We start from the raw sequence: 16,646 nt of genomic DNA, 5'->3' as shown, positions 1-16,646 counted from the left end.
TTCCAGGAGGGCGCGTCCTTTTCAAAAATGCAAGAGGTGTTGCTTTGTTGCCGGCCGTTTTCTCCAGTGTGTTAAACACACTTTAGAAAGGAGTGTCCCCAGACTATCAGAAGGCGGAGATCTCTGATTGTCTGGTGGCGAGACTAGGGCAGAGATGGAACAGCAGAACACCAGTCACAATGAAAATGAACACATTCAGTCTGCTGGGTCTAAAAGTTTGCATTCACTCGCAGCAGCTGCTCCTCTCAGATCTGATCAGCTCTGAACGGCTCGACAGATCAATTATCCACCCTGCAAGCAACAAACTGCTGCTGAAGAGAACAAACTCATGGAGAGCTCCACCTACGTGGTGTTCACAGACCACAAAAACCTCTGAATTTAGAGAGAGGACACAGAATGATACACAGGGACACACTTTTAGAAGCTAAGCCACGAGAGGTGTGTTTGGTCTGCAGCAGTGTTTGGGTGTGTGGTGCGTGTCAAGGACCTAAAGTTTCTCAGCAGAACATTGCACTGATATGAGGTGATCTGTGTTTTTCACTCTACCTCTTGGTGGCTTCAAGAGCGGGCTGGTTGGTGTAAGTGTAACAGGGGCTTATTGCTTAAATCGTCACCTAGTAACTACATCTATAACAACTTGAGATGCATGAAGATGTGAACTGTAATATGAGCACAACATGTATCATTAACTGATGAAGCTACGTACCAAACCTTCAACTGACTTTGTGTGTCTCTTCTGTCTGTAGGTGACGTCTTCTACCCTCCCTCCCTCAAGGATAAAGTCACCCTGGAGCAGGCGAGACAAGAGTGTGTGAAGCACGACGCAGTGTTGGCGTCACCTGGTCACCTGTTCGCAGCCTGGAGGGCCGGACTCAACCGCTGTGACTACGGCTGGCTGTCTGACGGCAGCGTCCGCTACCCTGTCACCGTCCCCAGGCCGCAGTGTGGAGGAGGCCTGCTGGGGGTTCGCACACTCTACAAGTTTGAAAACCTAACAGGGTTCCCGGACCCCACTGACAGGCATGGACTGTACTGCTTCAAAGGTAAGACTGAAACACACAACTCTGCTGTCTGTTACTGTCTGACACAGCCTCACGTCATCAGGTGGATTTGTAATATCGGGGAGGACGTCTGGCAGCTCTCACCAGATATTTAAGTTACTGTTGTGGCTGGTGTGAAGTGCATCCTGCTGTGGGCTGTCAGAAGCTGCAGCCTGAATCACACCAGTGTGGAGACTCTGAGCAGCAGGAGGAGGGAGTGACGGACAGACGATACTTAGACGTTGTTCCATATGGTTAGGCACACGTTTTGGCACACAGGACTGAATCTGTAGCTGCTGTTACTCTTTGCAGCGTCACTGAAGGTGTTGATTCCTGTACTTAAGGTCTTTGCAATCCCTAAGCAAAGGGAATATCTTATAAATATCTTCCAAATGAAATGACCCCCCAGAATGAATCTGACACCTCTGTCAGCAGGACCACATCATTTATTAATTCCTCCCAAAACTGGAGCAAAAGTAAAATAGTTTTCTGATTTTCTGATGCAGAAAAACCCAAATAATTTGGTACCAACAATTGTGGTCGTGGTTATAAGAAATCAGTGTCGGGTGGAAACAGTAAGGGGGCAATCACACCGAGATGAAACACCAGAAACGCGACGTCAGTAAAACCATTGTTTTCCTATGATACGTCGCGTCTGACCGGCGTTCAAGCGTCTTTTTAGACGGCCGTTTTTCCGGCGTTTTTGTAGACGTGTGTTTTTAGACGCGCGAAGACACTAATAAGTTAAAATATTTTCAACTTAGTAGCTAGCGCGCATTGAATAAGCGCTTCCAGTGTTTCAAGCGTCTTTGAAGCGTCCGCGTCTCTAGCGTTTCATTTCTGTGTGATCGCCGCCTAACAGCAGCCTCTGAATCTGACTTCGTAGACCCATCCAATCACTTGACTTCTACTTTCCGTTGGCTTTGTAGCTGTAGAACGTCACACTGTATTCCTTTGCTACCAGCAGACAAGAGTCATATATCTCATGGCCATTAGAGGGCTTTGCATGACGGCATATTAGAGCCATCGTTAGTAAAAAAAATAATAATAATATTAATAAACAAAAATGGGGCTGGGTGAGGGGATAATATTCCAATAAAAAAAAATCTGAATTTTCAAGATTTAAGTGGTAAACTCACGAGATAAAAACTTACAGATGTTCTGAGATTAATGTTGTAAATTTACTGGACAAAAAAAAATCTATCCAAGTTTTTCTTTTTGTTTTTAACCTGAATATTATTATATTATATATTTAACCCCTCCCTGAACTCAGTTTTACCTACAGCACACTGATATGCCACCATAGCTTTGTCACTGTAACGGAAACATGTGTAAAATACGTAGTGACGTGTAGTTGTGTGATTGATGACAAAAGACAGCTTGAGAGAGAAGTTGCTCCACACACCAATCAAACCAATCACCAACTGATTGGACTGTCAAACTGTCTGTTTCGGAGAGTTGTTGGAAAGGAGGTTTTAGACACCTCAAGACAATCCAAGCACTCAAGGAGTGATCCAACAGAATCCTCAAAAGCAACGAATGTGACAAATTCTAACTGACTCCTCTTGGAACATTTCTGGTTTTGTTCATGAGTGAGAAAGTGGAAAAGTCTGCAGGATTCATCACTGGAAGCTGTTTGAACTTATTGTTATATTGGGTTTTGCTCTTGTAGCTAAGGATACATCTGCAGCAGAAAATTAACTTAACAAAACCCCCTTAGAGCATTGATAAGCACATTAGGATAGAATCGTCTTTATTTAAGGATATTTCCTGAAGGGATTAGGGCTGCACAATGTGCAAAGAAAATCACACTGCAGCTACTTTAACAGATGTGATCGCGATATGAGGCCTGATTTTAGTGGTATTGATAAATTATTGCATTTCATTGTCACTTTTTCATTGTCAAACATGTTCCATTACATCTGGAATATGATTTGTAGGCCAGGGCGTCTCTGTAGCACCACAATGCTTCATTTATAAAGGCATGTGTGACACATTTTACCTTCATCGAAAACTTGCAGCTCCTGCAATTTAGATATTGCACTTGTCTTGGCCATATTATGATTTAGATAATATTTTGATGAACTGGGCGTAGAGATGCACCGATCCAGCTTTTTCAGTTTGGATACCGATCCCGATGCTGTGGCCACAGAAACCACTATTCAATGCAACTATCTGCAATCAGCACATAAATGTATCTCTATATCTCCCGTCACATCTGATGTCAGATCAAAGGGGATTGGCACAGTTTGGCACAATTGGCACGTGTAATGGAAACCCAACCTGATTTGATTAACACAGCTGCAAACTAATGAGTTCACATCCCTCTCAGCCAACCACAAACAGCCACAGCATCAGATAGGGAGTATATATTCAGCATCTGTCATCTTAGAAAAGTCAAAAGAAAAGAAACAGAGTGAGACTGCGAGAGAGAAAGAGAGAGAAACGCAACATTGATTTACAATTGTGGTGACCTCCTCCCAGGCTACCTTTGCATCATCAGCCCGTGGAGGTCTGCTCGCAGTTCCGTATATTCGGACACTGCGAGCTTGGACCTCCCGGACCAAAACATCTGTTTCATCCTGGGAGAAGTTTGGCCGTCTGACACTGCTGCTCTCTTCTGCCAAGGCGAATTGAGTAAACTCTCATTACGCCTTTGCGCGGCGCATTTCAGGGCGAGGAGAGGAGCTCATTTGATTGGTGTGAAGTGAATGGGCTGTGTAAAACCCACTCCACGCCTTCTTTCCTCCCTCTTTCCGACTTGCGCAGGTAGGAGGGACGGAGGTGGGATAGAGGAGTAGCTGCGCCAGGCGCACGGTGTGCCAAACTTACAAAATCCGCCTGGCCACACCCAGTTGGCGAAGCGCAGGTGCGCTGCCTCGCCTGGTCTGCGAAACTAGAGGCCGATATATGTACCATAGGGTGCACTAGGGCCCGTTGTAACTACCGTACGTCACTGGTCACCTCTTTGATCCATTGGTTGTGTGATGGAGGGGTTACATCCTTAGATTTTAATGGAATTGAGAATCTAGCTAGTAGAGAGGAAAAGAAAAGGCAACAACCATCGTTAAGTGAGCAAGGACCCCAGAATCATCTGGAGCTGAGAGTATTTCCTCCACTTCCATTTAATCATCGACACAGATTCAGTCCAGCTCTCTGCCTTTGTGCACACTCCAGTCTGACTCTCCTCCAAATGTCCAAATCACTGAAGGTCTTGATTCGTGAGGTCACAAGAAGTCTGCAGCTCCCCACATAAACGCTGAGGTGTGTTGCAGCACAAACATGCCACAATGTGCGGCCGTCTAAAAGCAGCGGGGCGTTTAGATGTGGCAGCAGAGGGAGAACAAACCCAAACAACAGGAGAGTAAACTCCCACTGCCCTGTTTATGGTGGGCCACGCTCTTTTTTTTTTTTATGAGGGGAAAACCCAACTCATGCACTCTAACACAGATACAGCAGAAAGGGGACAGGTCCCTAATGCTTCACAGCTGGACCCTGCCCAAACACACAGACAGACAGACAGACAGATGGAGGGAGGGAGGAGAGAGGAGGAGGAGTGCAGATCTCCCATAACTAACATCAACATTAAAAACCAGAAATCAGAAACACAAACCTGTAAAAAGAGCGTCTCTATTAGTGCGGTGTGAAGGAGGTAGGAGCCGAGAAGGAACCGATTACACACGTCAGCTCTGATGCCCTACACATGACATAATTGCAAACAGTCGCATGTTTGGCGCGGAGTAAAGGTACTTTCTGAACCTGACGGCTGTGTAATGTGTTCTGCCAGGCGCTGAGTGAGGTGGCAGGGCCGCAGGAGGCAGACGCAGAGGTAATGGTACAGTGAAGTGACAGACCCCAGCCCAGCCAGATGACTGCAGCTCGCCAAACACATGACATCATATCTGGGCTGGGCCGAGCGGTGCGAAAGACCAGAACACAGCTAATCCCTCAGAGACTGCAGGCCAGTTAACACCTATAGTATGTGAAGTGGTGGAAGAAGCACTCAGAGCAGCCTGAAGATACTCTGTTAGTCCTGCGTTAAAACCTTCTCAAGTATCAAAGTATTATCAGAAAGGTGCGAGTGTTGACAGGCAGCTGCGTGACATATTGGAGCACTTACACTTCCATTGTGAACATGGCGTCACCTTTCACATATTAAAACATGAAACAAACAGAAATGTTTTTTAACACGGGTTTTCCATCATTTGAGTTTCAGCTGGAGCTCTTTTAATGACATCATCCTGTTGTGTCCTCTTCTGCAGTGGTGTAATGGCATACCATGCAGGATTTGTTGTTTACTGTTAGTAACGGTGGTGCAGTGGTTAGCATTGTCACCCCACAGCAAGAGGGTTCCACCCCCCATCTGGTGTTGAAGCCCATCTGTGCGGAGTTTGCATGTTCTCCCTGTGTCAGCGTGGGTTTCCTCCAGGTGCTCCAGCTTCCTCCCACAGTCCAAAGACATGCAGGTTAATTGGTGAGCGTGTTGAAAATGTTGAAAAATGTCGGTCTGTCTCGCCCAAACCCCAAAATTACGTCATCTAATGTCTTGTTTTATACTCACGCCAAAGGGTTTTAGTTCACCGTCATGGGAGAGTGTGTAAAGCTGCCAATATTTGAACGTAAGAAGCCGCAATAAGAGAATTTTGGGGTACTTTTATACTACTTTTCTATGATTCAAACCGATTAGTCAACTACTAAAATAGTCACCAATTATTTTAAAAGTCGATTAGTCATCGATTAGTCGACTAATCTTTGCAGCCCTAGCTGTAAGCTGTTAGCTGTTAGCTGTTAGCAGTTAGCAGTTAGCAGTTAGCAGCAGGTGGCCAGAACTAACAGCTAACAGAGGTTACACTGAGTTACATAATGATACGGTCAAGCTCTATTCAGTCAAAATGACAATTGGGCTAAGGTAAATTCTAACATTCTCATGATGTGTTCAATGTGATCTTGTAAAATGTAGTTTTTGGCGAGAAACCCAGATAAATACAGCTGCTTAAAGGAGAATGTTTAAGGAGGTAGATGTGGTCATGATAAATATCTGATGGACTGATATTTGTTTAGGTCTGAGGGTGACGATCTTGACTGCTCAGCTTGTTGTGACATCTTATCTTACTATATACTGACAAAAACTCTGTCTGTGTGTGTGTGTTCCATGTTTTTCTCCTCACTGACTTGGTCAATCCATGTGAAATTTGGCACAGTGGTAGAGGGTCATGGGAGGATGCCAATGAAGCAACATTACATCAATTGGCCAAAGGGGGGCGCTATAGCAACCGATTGAAATTGCAAACTTTGAATGGGCATATCTCATGCCCCGTATGTCGTAGAGACATGAAGCTTTGCACAGAGATGCCTCTCCTCATGAGGAACACATTTGCCTCAAGAACCCATAACTTCCAGTTATATAGATTTTCCGCCATTTTGAATTTTTTGAAAAACACTTCAAATGGATCTCTTCCTAGGAAGTTTGACCGACCGCACCTGAACGCTGTGCTTAGAAACATCCTGAACACAGCAACATCAGAAGAAACTAAAGGGCCATACACATGCCGCGTCTTTAACCGCCTGGAAAACAGGAGGTCGGGCGCTACTCTTGTGCCTTTTTTGTGCCACCTTTTAAGTAGAGATGTACCGATACCACTTTTTCCTTCGCGATACCAATTCCAATCCCTGAACCTTAGGTATCTGCCGATACCGAGTACCGATCCGATACAGCGTGTAAAATAAAAATGGATGGGATATGAATTGTTGTATGTCTCAACTCCTAAAACTCTATGAAAAATATTAATAAATAAATACATAATAGTAGAATGAATGCCATAAAACTTTTTTTTATTATTATTATCCAGTGTTGACACAGATCAAGACACAGGTTAAAGTGCAGCCACACAATTTGGTAAAAAAGACATTTTAAAGGCTACAGTAGAATGCTTTTTAAACTCCGCTCCGTTTCCATTTCGTTTGCCTGTAGCGTGCATGTGCGTAATGACGTGAGGCATTACATGGTACATTGGATTGGTCATAGGCTGTACTCGCCGATACCCGGTTCTGCATTTTAGGCAGTATCTGAGGCATTTCCGATACTGGTATTGTTATCGGTACAACTCTACTTTTAAGAGCACAGCGGCAGGTTGCGTCTGAGGTTGCTAAGCAACCGTAACAAGCGTCATAGAAGCATCATTTACCTGAAATCCTGAGTGCAGAGCTGATCTTCCTCCAGGCGCTGTTTATAAGTGTGTAGGCCTATCGTCTGTGGGACAGATGTAAAGCTCTGGGTAGCCCTGCACTAACATGATCAACTTTTACGTATTTATCAGACTGAATATTTACAGAAGATGGGAAAGATATCTGTCGCTGTGATTGGTTGGTCCTCTTCACATGACATGCAGTGCACTCTGCTGCGTTCCTGAAGTTGAACTCTGTTTATCTCGGGGCACAGCCATCGCACCCTGAAAAATAGGCGCTTGGGAACACGGTGCGCGGCACTCTGGCACCGCTCTGGTGTTTGAGCTCCTGCAGTGCGTCTACATTTAAACAATGAATTTTAGGGCGCAAAAAACGCGGCATGTGCACAGCCCTTAAGAAAATCCAGTTAGAGGACAGATGCATACACCGCCACACACTGCGAGTGGGTTATACGTGATAATTGAGAGGAATTACTTCTGTTTGACATTGCTTTTTAGGAAAATACTACATAGTTAATCTTTAATGGCACCAGCTGGAGAATTAGCTCCACCAGCTGTTTGTCTCTATCAGCCAACAAACTCATATGCACACAAACGTAGTGGATGGAAACAAGCGTTCATTCAAGTTTTATTTAGTCAGTTTTTGGGGAATTTTGGTTTTTAGATGGAAACTTTTTGTAAGAGGTCACAATCTGAAAAGACCTGAAAACACCATTTAAACCTACTGGATTTATACTCATCCAAATGTTTTTAATGTTAAAAAAATGTTCTCAATAGTAGCTCTAGCTGTCATAAAGTAAAAAGTACAATATTTCCCTCTGGAATATAGAAGTAAAAGCAAATGGAAATACTCAAGTAAAGTACTTAAACAATGTTCGCAAGAGAAAGAGAAAAGGGGAACCCCTCCTAATACCACCCGCCCACGCCTCCCACCCATCCCTATGTGCTCCTGACAGCCAGCGCGGAGGGACGGAGGGGAGTCAATTACGTAGCGTTTATTAAAGCATTATGCCAGTGACGTTCAAAGCCGGCTGCTTTCTCCCAAGACACCAACTACATGAACTCAGCACTTAGACCTCCACAAAGGAGAGCATTGTGTGTGTGTTTAGGAGTCCCATTTCCTGTCTTTGCTCATATGGTATGTATTCCATCATAATGAGATATAAATCTTTGTGACCATCACAGCAGAGCTCGTTACAACAAAAGCCGTATGGTCTGTGCAGGGCTGTAAATAGTTTGTGTTTAGAGGAGAAAGATGGATTCAGGCTATAGAAAGAGAAACTGGTTCACTGTGAAAGCCACAAAGAAAAACACGGCTCCTCTGGCCACACTCAGGTCTTCATTAGTGACTGTTTTTATTCTGACACGGCTGGCACCGCAGTCTGTTTTATTTCTGACAGGTGACTTCATGTTTTAAAAATCAAAGCTGCTACATTTCCTTTTATAGCTGTCTGTAAGCTAACGGCCGTCTGACAGCTGCATGATTAGCCTTTTCCAGATAGTGCAGTTTTCTTTTTGTAATGAGTCACGATGATACAGGTTTATTCTGTAAACATTTAAACTTGGATACTATACAACTATAGCAGGACTGGACTACGTGCTTCATCCCTGTGATGACAAATGATGTATACTTTACATGACTGCAGAGCATACCACCTCTCTTTGGGATGATTTTCTGCCTCTTTAGGCAGCCATGATTATTTTTAACGTGATATAAATCAAGGTTGCTCTTCGGTGTGGCATTCACCGCCACCTGGGCATTTGAGTATCTGATGACTACACCTGATGGACTGTGCAGTGTTACTCAAACATTCATGAAGCTTGATCAAAAACAAACTGATGAAATGCAGAGAAACCTAAAATGATATTTTAGGTTTTAAAGACAAAACAAACCTGATTCGCTTTGACAGAGAAGTTGTGAAGTCTATTTTAGACAGTAACTGAATCTTTTTCTTTAATTGGAGTATCCTGGATCATTTAATGACACTATAGTTTGTATTATGGCCATCATTTAAATGGTTTTTAAAGGGACAGTTCACCCCAAAATCAAAAATGCATATGTTTCCTCTTACCTGTAGTGCTGTTTATCAGTCTAGGTAGTTTTGGTGTGAGCTGCAGAGTGCTGGAGATATCAGCCGTAGAGATGTCTGCCTTCTCTCCAGTATAATGAAAATAGATGGTACTCGGCTTGTGGTGCTCAAAGTGACAAAAAAATACATTTGAAAAACTCAACATCAATGTCTCTTTGCAGAAATCATGACCTGGTTACTCAAGATAATCCACAGACCTTGTTGTGAGCAGTTTCATGTAGGAACTATTTTCTTTCTACTGAACTACACCTGCCAACTGTATCACTACTCAGAGGGAAGTGTGCATCCACTGCTAGCTCACCTAGCACCACTGAGCTAGCTAACGTTACAGCTCAGCTGAGGAGGACACCATTAATATTTACATCTCGCGCTGTCATGAGCACGAGCCTCTCGTCCATGAGTAGATGCACATGTCCTTCTGTGCAGTGATTCGGTTGGCAGGTGTAGTTGAGTAGAAAGAAAATAGTTCCGACATGAAACTGCTCTCAACAAGGTCTGTGGATTATCTTCAGTAACCAGGTCATGATTTCTGGAGAGAGACACTGATGTTGAGTTTTTCAAATGTATTTTGAAAGCTGATCTAGTTCCATTATACTGGAGAGAAGGCAGACATCTCTACAACTGATATCTCCAACACTCACACCAAAACCATTTGGATTGATTGAGCACTACGGGTAAGAGGAAAAATATGTATATTTGATTTTGGGGTGAACTGTCCCTTTAAAATATAGTCAGAGAAGTTCAGAGTTTTCCGTGAGGATGGCTCTAAATACTCCAATACCCATGAGCCTTAGCCGATGTTGCTATGGAGAAGGAGACATTATCTCTTTCCATGACTTCTTGAGATACTAAAATGTTAGTTTTCTCAGAAATCCATAACTGTATACTGTATGTATTGTACCAAGTCATCAGAGTCTCTGCTCCTGCCCAAAAAGGTAGGAAATCAATGTACAAAGAAATGTGGTATGCTTTAGAAAAAGCTTCACAGTAATGTAAAGGCATGAAAATAATTTAGTCTTTTCAAATTATATTGGACCTGATGGACGGAATTCTGATTCTATAAAGTTTTAACATCCTGAGACCCGAGTTGTTTTTTAGTTTTTGGTAAGCATTTTGTATTTTCTCCAAGCTATTTGGATTTTTAATAGTCACAAGTTCGTAACAAAGTACGAAACTGTTTATTTCAATGCCTAAAAATGGCTGTGCAAAAACAAAATTGCAAACAATGCAACATTTGTTCAATGTTTCGTAACTATGGGTGAGGGGGGCACTGCTCAAGTCTAAAACTGTTTGAAAGTGTTCATTCAACGCCTGTACATGGCTGTGCAAAACAAAACTGCAAATAATACAACATATCTAAATGTCTTAGTTTGTTCCTGGTTATATAATTCAAGCTAGGACTGTCCATTTTGTCTCTAGGAACAGCCTGTTATAGCGAATAATAATAAAGTCCCAGTGTCGTCAAATGAGTACCTCCTAATTCTCAGTGTCAAATTTGTTGCCATATCAAACTACAAACATTATTAAGCATAAATAAACAAATTTCAATCATAAAATGTGATCAGGTTTTGGACCTTGTCCACTTTTGTGTTGGAATCGGCTGACTTGGCAGAGAGGGCTGCCATCTTGTTTTTACATGAGTGTATGGTGCTTGTGCCACCACAAGATGGCACATGAAAGTGTCCACGAATGAGGACAACAGGTTTAAGTTAAGCAGGATGAAGTGTAAGGTTCAGGAGACCAAAATGTGATGTCCTCATATGACGCAGGAGGTTTTAAACTATGGTTCCTTTTGTTCTGATTGTGTGGGGAACAAGACTTATGGGCCAGTGTGCATGGCGACATCCTGCAATACCAACTTTGACCACTAGGCTGATGAGTTTCAGTATCATTAAAATATGAATTTGGTCATTTCTTTTATTACTGACGTTTCTGTTTGGCAGCTGAGTCTCTGCAGGCTGAGGTTTTAAATCTTCCTCTCTCCTTCTCTGTGTCCTTCTCTTACAGCTAAAGAACCAGAGCCGACTACTGAGAGTCCACCGATGATCCCAGCTGAGTACAAACCTGACAGCCCCGTATACGCTCCACACACTCCAACACCCGGACCAGCCCTAGTTCCTGAAAGAGCTGAAATTCAAAGAGCCCCCACAGCCACACCACACCAACACACCTCCCCTCACACTGTCATATTAGATGACTACGATATTCGAGATTTTGACTCGCACAAAGTAGAGTCGGTACCAGTTAGAGGAGACATTTTGCTCCCCATGCAGCTCCCTCCTTTACCCACCACCCGCTCCCAGCCCGCACACCTTGACATCTTCTACGGGGGAACGGAGGCAGGCCAGGTGGGGTCAGGCCGAGGGGAGAGCAGCGGCAGCACTGATGGAGGCAGCAGTGATGACAGCTCAAGTGGCGCTGAGGTGGGAGTAGTGGTGACCCCAACACGGGTGTGGGTGGAAGCAACGTCCAGACGGTCACAGCTTCTAGAGACAGCTCCAGGGGTGGTCATTCCAGAAATCCACACCCCAGGATCAGACGTCACTGCTGGGGCCGGAGAGGAGGGGCAACAACCGGCTGTTGTTTTTAAAGAAGACGTCACCTCTGGAACTCCACCGACGTTTGACCTCGACCCATCACTGGCTCTTCCTGTAGACAGGGAGTCTTCAGCCAAACCACCTTTCCATCTCATCATCGTCAGCTTGCACGACCAAAATCAGTCAAGTAAGTCTGGGTCAGCTGGTGTGATGGATAAAATCATATGTGTGAGATATGTAAGAGTCTAATCTTAAGTCTTAAGTGTCTGTTGGTCATTCTCCAAAACGTTGCCTTAAACATGTTTGGTAATTGCGACTGATTGCAGCTACCGATGACGTCAGCTCCATTTCCCTCCTCAGGCCCTACTCTCCTACGTGTCACTCCCTCCAGGATCTCACCAAACTGGACATTTTTACCTTGTTTTTTCTTTTGGCCTTTTCAGCACAAATGTCGCTGCATTTAAACAAGCTGCTGGTTGGCCCCCATGTTTGTTGTGGTATGTGAACATGTGACAGTCAGCGTCCATGTTTGTTTCAGTACGAGAACATGTAACAGTTGGCATCCATATTTGCTTGGGTACAAAAATGTGACAGTTGGCATCACTGATTGTTTTGGTAAAAGAACATGTCACAGTTGCGTCCGTGTTTGTTTGACAGTTGGTGTCCATGTTTGTTTTTGTACAAGAACATGCAACTTTTGGCGTCCATGTTTATTTCGGGACAAGCATACATAACACTTGGCGTCATCGTTTGTTTCGGCACAAGAGCACGTGCCACTTGGTGGCCATGTTTGTTTTGGTACAAAAGCACATGACAGTTAGCGTCCATGTTTGTTTTAGTATGAGAATGTGTGTCAGTTGGCATCCATGTTTGTTTTGACAGTTGGCAGCCATGTTTGTTCTGGTATGAGAACATGTGTTGGTTGGCGACCATGTTTGTTTTGGGATGAAAACGTGTCAGTTGGCAGCCTTGTTTATTCTAGTATAAAAACACGTGTCAGTTGGCGGCCATGTTTGTTTTGGTATAAGAACATGTGACAGTTAGCAGCCATGTTTGTTTTGGTACGTGAACACGTGTCAGTTGGCGTCCATGTTTGTTTTGGTACGAGAACACGTGTCAGTTAGCCGCCATGTTTGTTTTGGTACGAGAACACGTGTCAGTTAGTGTCCATGTTTGTTTTGGTATGAGAACACGTGTTAGTTAGCAGCCATGTTTGTTTTGGTATTAGAACACGTGTCAGTTAGTGTCCATGTTTGTTTTGGTATGAGAACACGTGTCACTTAGCGTCCATGTTTGTTTTGGTATTAGAACACGTGTCAGTTAGCCGCCATGTTTGTTTTGGTATTAGAACACGTGTCAGTTAGTGTCCATGTTTGTTTTGGTATGAGAACACGTGTCAGTTAGCCGCCAAGTTTGTTTTGGTATTAGAACACGTGTCAGTTAGCGTCCATGTTTGTTTTGGTATTAGAACACGTGTCAGTTAGCAGCCATGTTTGTTTTGGTACGAGAACACGTGTCAGTTAGCCGCCATGTTTGTTTTGGTACAAGAACATGTGTCAGTTAGCAGCCATGTTTGTTTTGGTACGAGAACATGTGTCAGTTGCCGTCCATGTTTGTTTTGGTATTAGAACACGTGTCAGTTAGCAGCCATGTTTGTTTTGGTACGAGAACACGTGTCAGTTAGCAGCCATGTTTGTTTTGGTACGAGAACATGTGTCAGTTGCCGTCCATGTTTGTTTTGGTATTAGAACACGTGTCAGTTGCCATCATGTTTGTTTTGGTATTAGAACACGTGTCAGTTAGTGTCCATGTTTGTTTTGGTATTAGAACATGTGTCAGTTAGCAGCCATGTTTGTTTTGGTATTAGAACACATGTCAGTTGCCGTCCATGTTTGTTTTGGTACGAGAACACGTGTCAGTTAGCCGCCATGCATGTTTTGGTATGACAACATGCAACAGTTGGCATCCGTGGTTGTTTTGGGACAAGAGTACGTGTCAGTTGCCGTCCATGTTTGTTTTGGTATGAGAACACGTGTCACTTGGCATCCATGATTGTTTTTGTACAACAACATGCAACAGCTGGTGTCCATATTTGTTTTTAAAGTTGGCATCCATGTTTGTTTTAACAGTTGGTGTCCATGTTTGTTTATGTACACGAACATGCAACAGTTGGCGGCTATGATTGTTTTGTTTGTATGTTCTCAGTCATCACATTTGGTGTTCAGAGTTTTTGCTTTTTGCTTGATCAAAGAAAACAAAAGAAGGTGAATATACCAGCTGGACAAGAGTTTAAAAATTAGACTACACAGAGGAGTACATGGCAGGCATATTGAATTCACACAGATCTTTACAAATTATATTTAAATCAGTATTTAATTTTTTAAAATCAAAAAGTAGTTTTAATTTAAAAAAACACTGTTGTGGGATGATGGAAAGACTGTTTCAGAGGTTTAACTTGGAATTAAAGAGAAAAAAGACAACTTTCATGACATGATTCACAGTGAACTGTCCACTGGTCAACTCACGGACCATAACGTCATTAGAAAAACACTGCTGGAAGGTCAAACCCCAGTATGGATGCAGTGGGATTCACAGACTGACCTCCAGAGTGTGATTACTGCAGAAATATGGCGGACAGTAACCAGTATTTCACAGCCGTCTTCTGTTTGACATCCCTGACCTCAGCTGAACCGCAACACATTTTCCACATATGTTTACTGTAATGTGTTTCCCCCCTGCACCTTTCGCAAGCCTTTTGTGCTTTGGACCGAAACGTTCTCACATTTCACGTGAAACTGTTCCATCTTTCAGCGGGAACATTTATCTGTCAGTGACCTCATGTTTGTTGCACTGTGCTGTCAGGGACTCTACAGTAATCTGCTGTGGCTGATTAGTGTTGTTTGTTGTCTTCGTAGGAAACAGCGAAGAGTTTGTTACCTTTTGTTTGCTGACAGATTCTCACACACACACACACAGTTTGCAGAGCCAGATGTGGAAAGTTATGAAGTCAGTCATCTCTGCTGGGCCAGTTTTGTAGCTTAACATATTGTAAACACATCACAGTGTGTCCAGTGGGGAAAGCAGCTTCATGAATAGTCAAATACATCAGAGCAAATTAATCTGTCGTTTCACAAAGACACACTGGTGGTCCGACGCAGTGATTAACCACCTCTAAAGAGCTCAGTGTTCAGCTCTCTAAATATCCGTAGACAGAGATGAGAGGACCCCAAATATTTGACCTTAATTGTCTTCTCTCGAGGGAGCTGCTTGAGTTGCCACAACTAACTCCTCCAACTGTTTCCACATTCTCTGATTCTCTGTCTTTCCCCATTTGTCTGTATTAGCTCTATTCCCACTATGGAGGGATTACTGAATCAGGCCCAGGGACCCCGAATGCTCAGGGGGCCCCAAAGTCTAAATGTCTTTAACTAACATTTCTTGTTGGAGAGTTCTCAGTCAAAAGTGCCAAAGAGATGTTTTCTTTGCTCCAAATCTTTTGATTGTATCAGCTGATACTGCGTCTGATCTAATATTTGTCTTTATTATATTTTTATTAATATTCCCTGACATGATACAGCTGCTCAACATTTATAAAGTAACTTTTTACTGCCCTTTCGCATGGAAAGTTTCAAGTGTTTAGAACAAAGATTCGCAATGACATGAAAAAGTTTTGCCGAAGAAAGTTGCAGCGGTGTGAACTGGCCGCTCTGAGCTTGGCTCAAGCCAATCAGCTCATTGTGAAGTCTGCTGGTGAAGTCCAAATGACTGCAGACGGCGTGTTTGCTTGCTGCAGCATGGGCTCCGTCCCCACCGAGCCCTGTTTCCATCCTCATAGTGTGCCGGTGTTGGACGGTGCTGCTGCTCGCTGTACGTGCTGTTTTACACCGTTTCATCACTACTACAAATGCAGCTGTAGCCAGTATCTCACTATCACTATCCTCATTCATATTTTAAGAAGCTACAAATTATATTCAGCCACAAAATAAGTCTGAAAAGCTGCAAATCAGAACAGAAGTAGAGAGCTGTTGCATAGAGATGATACACCGTCTCATCTAGTTGCATTGGTGTGAACCGGCAGGTTTTTAGAACGTTGCAGAACGGTGCTTAGCAAGTAGTCTTCTGTTTCAACTCGTCTCGTTGCGAAGCTTTGGTCTGAACTGGGCTTTACACCCGACAGTGATGCATTTAATTTTGACTTGACCAGCAGACTTCACCACAAGCTGATTGGCTGTTGAAACAGGTGACGAGCTTTACGTTCTAAAACCAGCCACCAGTGATTTGACCGGCTGAGTCGTATGTGACATACTGAAGAGCATAAAAAAATATCGACGCACAGAATGTCAGCACAGGGGTCATCTCTGCTGTGGGACGCCGTTTTCTGCTTCCATGAAGTCCATCTCATCTTTAAGTGGAATGTCGTTGCTAGCACGCAGCATCTGACATGCAGCCTGGGCTTGATTGGAAATTCAAACTTATCTGCAGCTTTGAGAGCATTTGTTTGCACTTACCTTAACACAAGTAACCTATGATTCAACTTGTAAGCTAGGAAATGTGATGGAGTAAGAGAGAAAGTTGACAGAAATATAAAAACTCCAGACAGACACACACACACACACACACACACACACACACACACACACACCCTGGTGGGTTTTTTTGTCTCTCTGTGGTAATTTTGAGTCTCTTCATGGTCGGTACGTGTTAATTTGACATTTGACATTTTGCAGGTGAAGGCCAGAGGGGCCCCCTGACACTTTGGGCCCCTGGGCCTGTGCCCGGTAGGCCTGTCCAGTA

The 16,646-nt window shown here is 43.6% G+C and overlaps 1 protein-coding gene across 2 annotated transcripts in view; it reads left to right on the top strand.

Annotated features, from left to right (window-relative positions):
• vcanb (versican b) overlaps positions 1-16,646 on the top strand; it is a 54,588-nt gene that overhangs the window by 12,489 nt on the left and 25,453 nt on the right. For both annotated transcript variants that reach the window (XM_078162401.1, XM_078162402.1), the window contains exons 6-7: positions 747-1,043; positions 11,323-12,039. In XM_078162401.1, coding sequence (XP_078018527.1) covers positions 747-1,043; positions 11,323-12,039 — 1,014 coding nt within the window. The remainder of the gene's footprint in view (positions 1-746; positions 1,044-11,322; positions 12,040-16,646) is intronic.

This window comes from Epinephelus lanceolatus, chromosome 19, assembly GCF_041903045.1.
Source record: "Epinephelus lanceolatus isolate andai-2023 chromosome 19, ASM4190304v1, whole genome shotgun sequence".
NCBI lineage: Eukaryota > Metazoa > Chordata > Actinopteri > Perciformes > Serranidae > Epinephelus > Epinephelus lanceolatus.
This window is presented reverse-complemented; position numbering and strand designations above follow the sequence as displayed.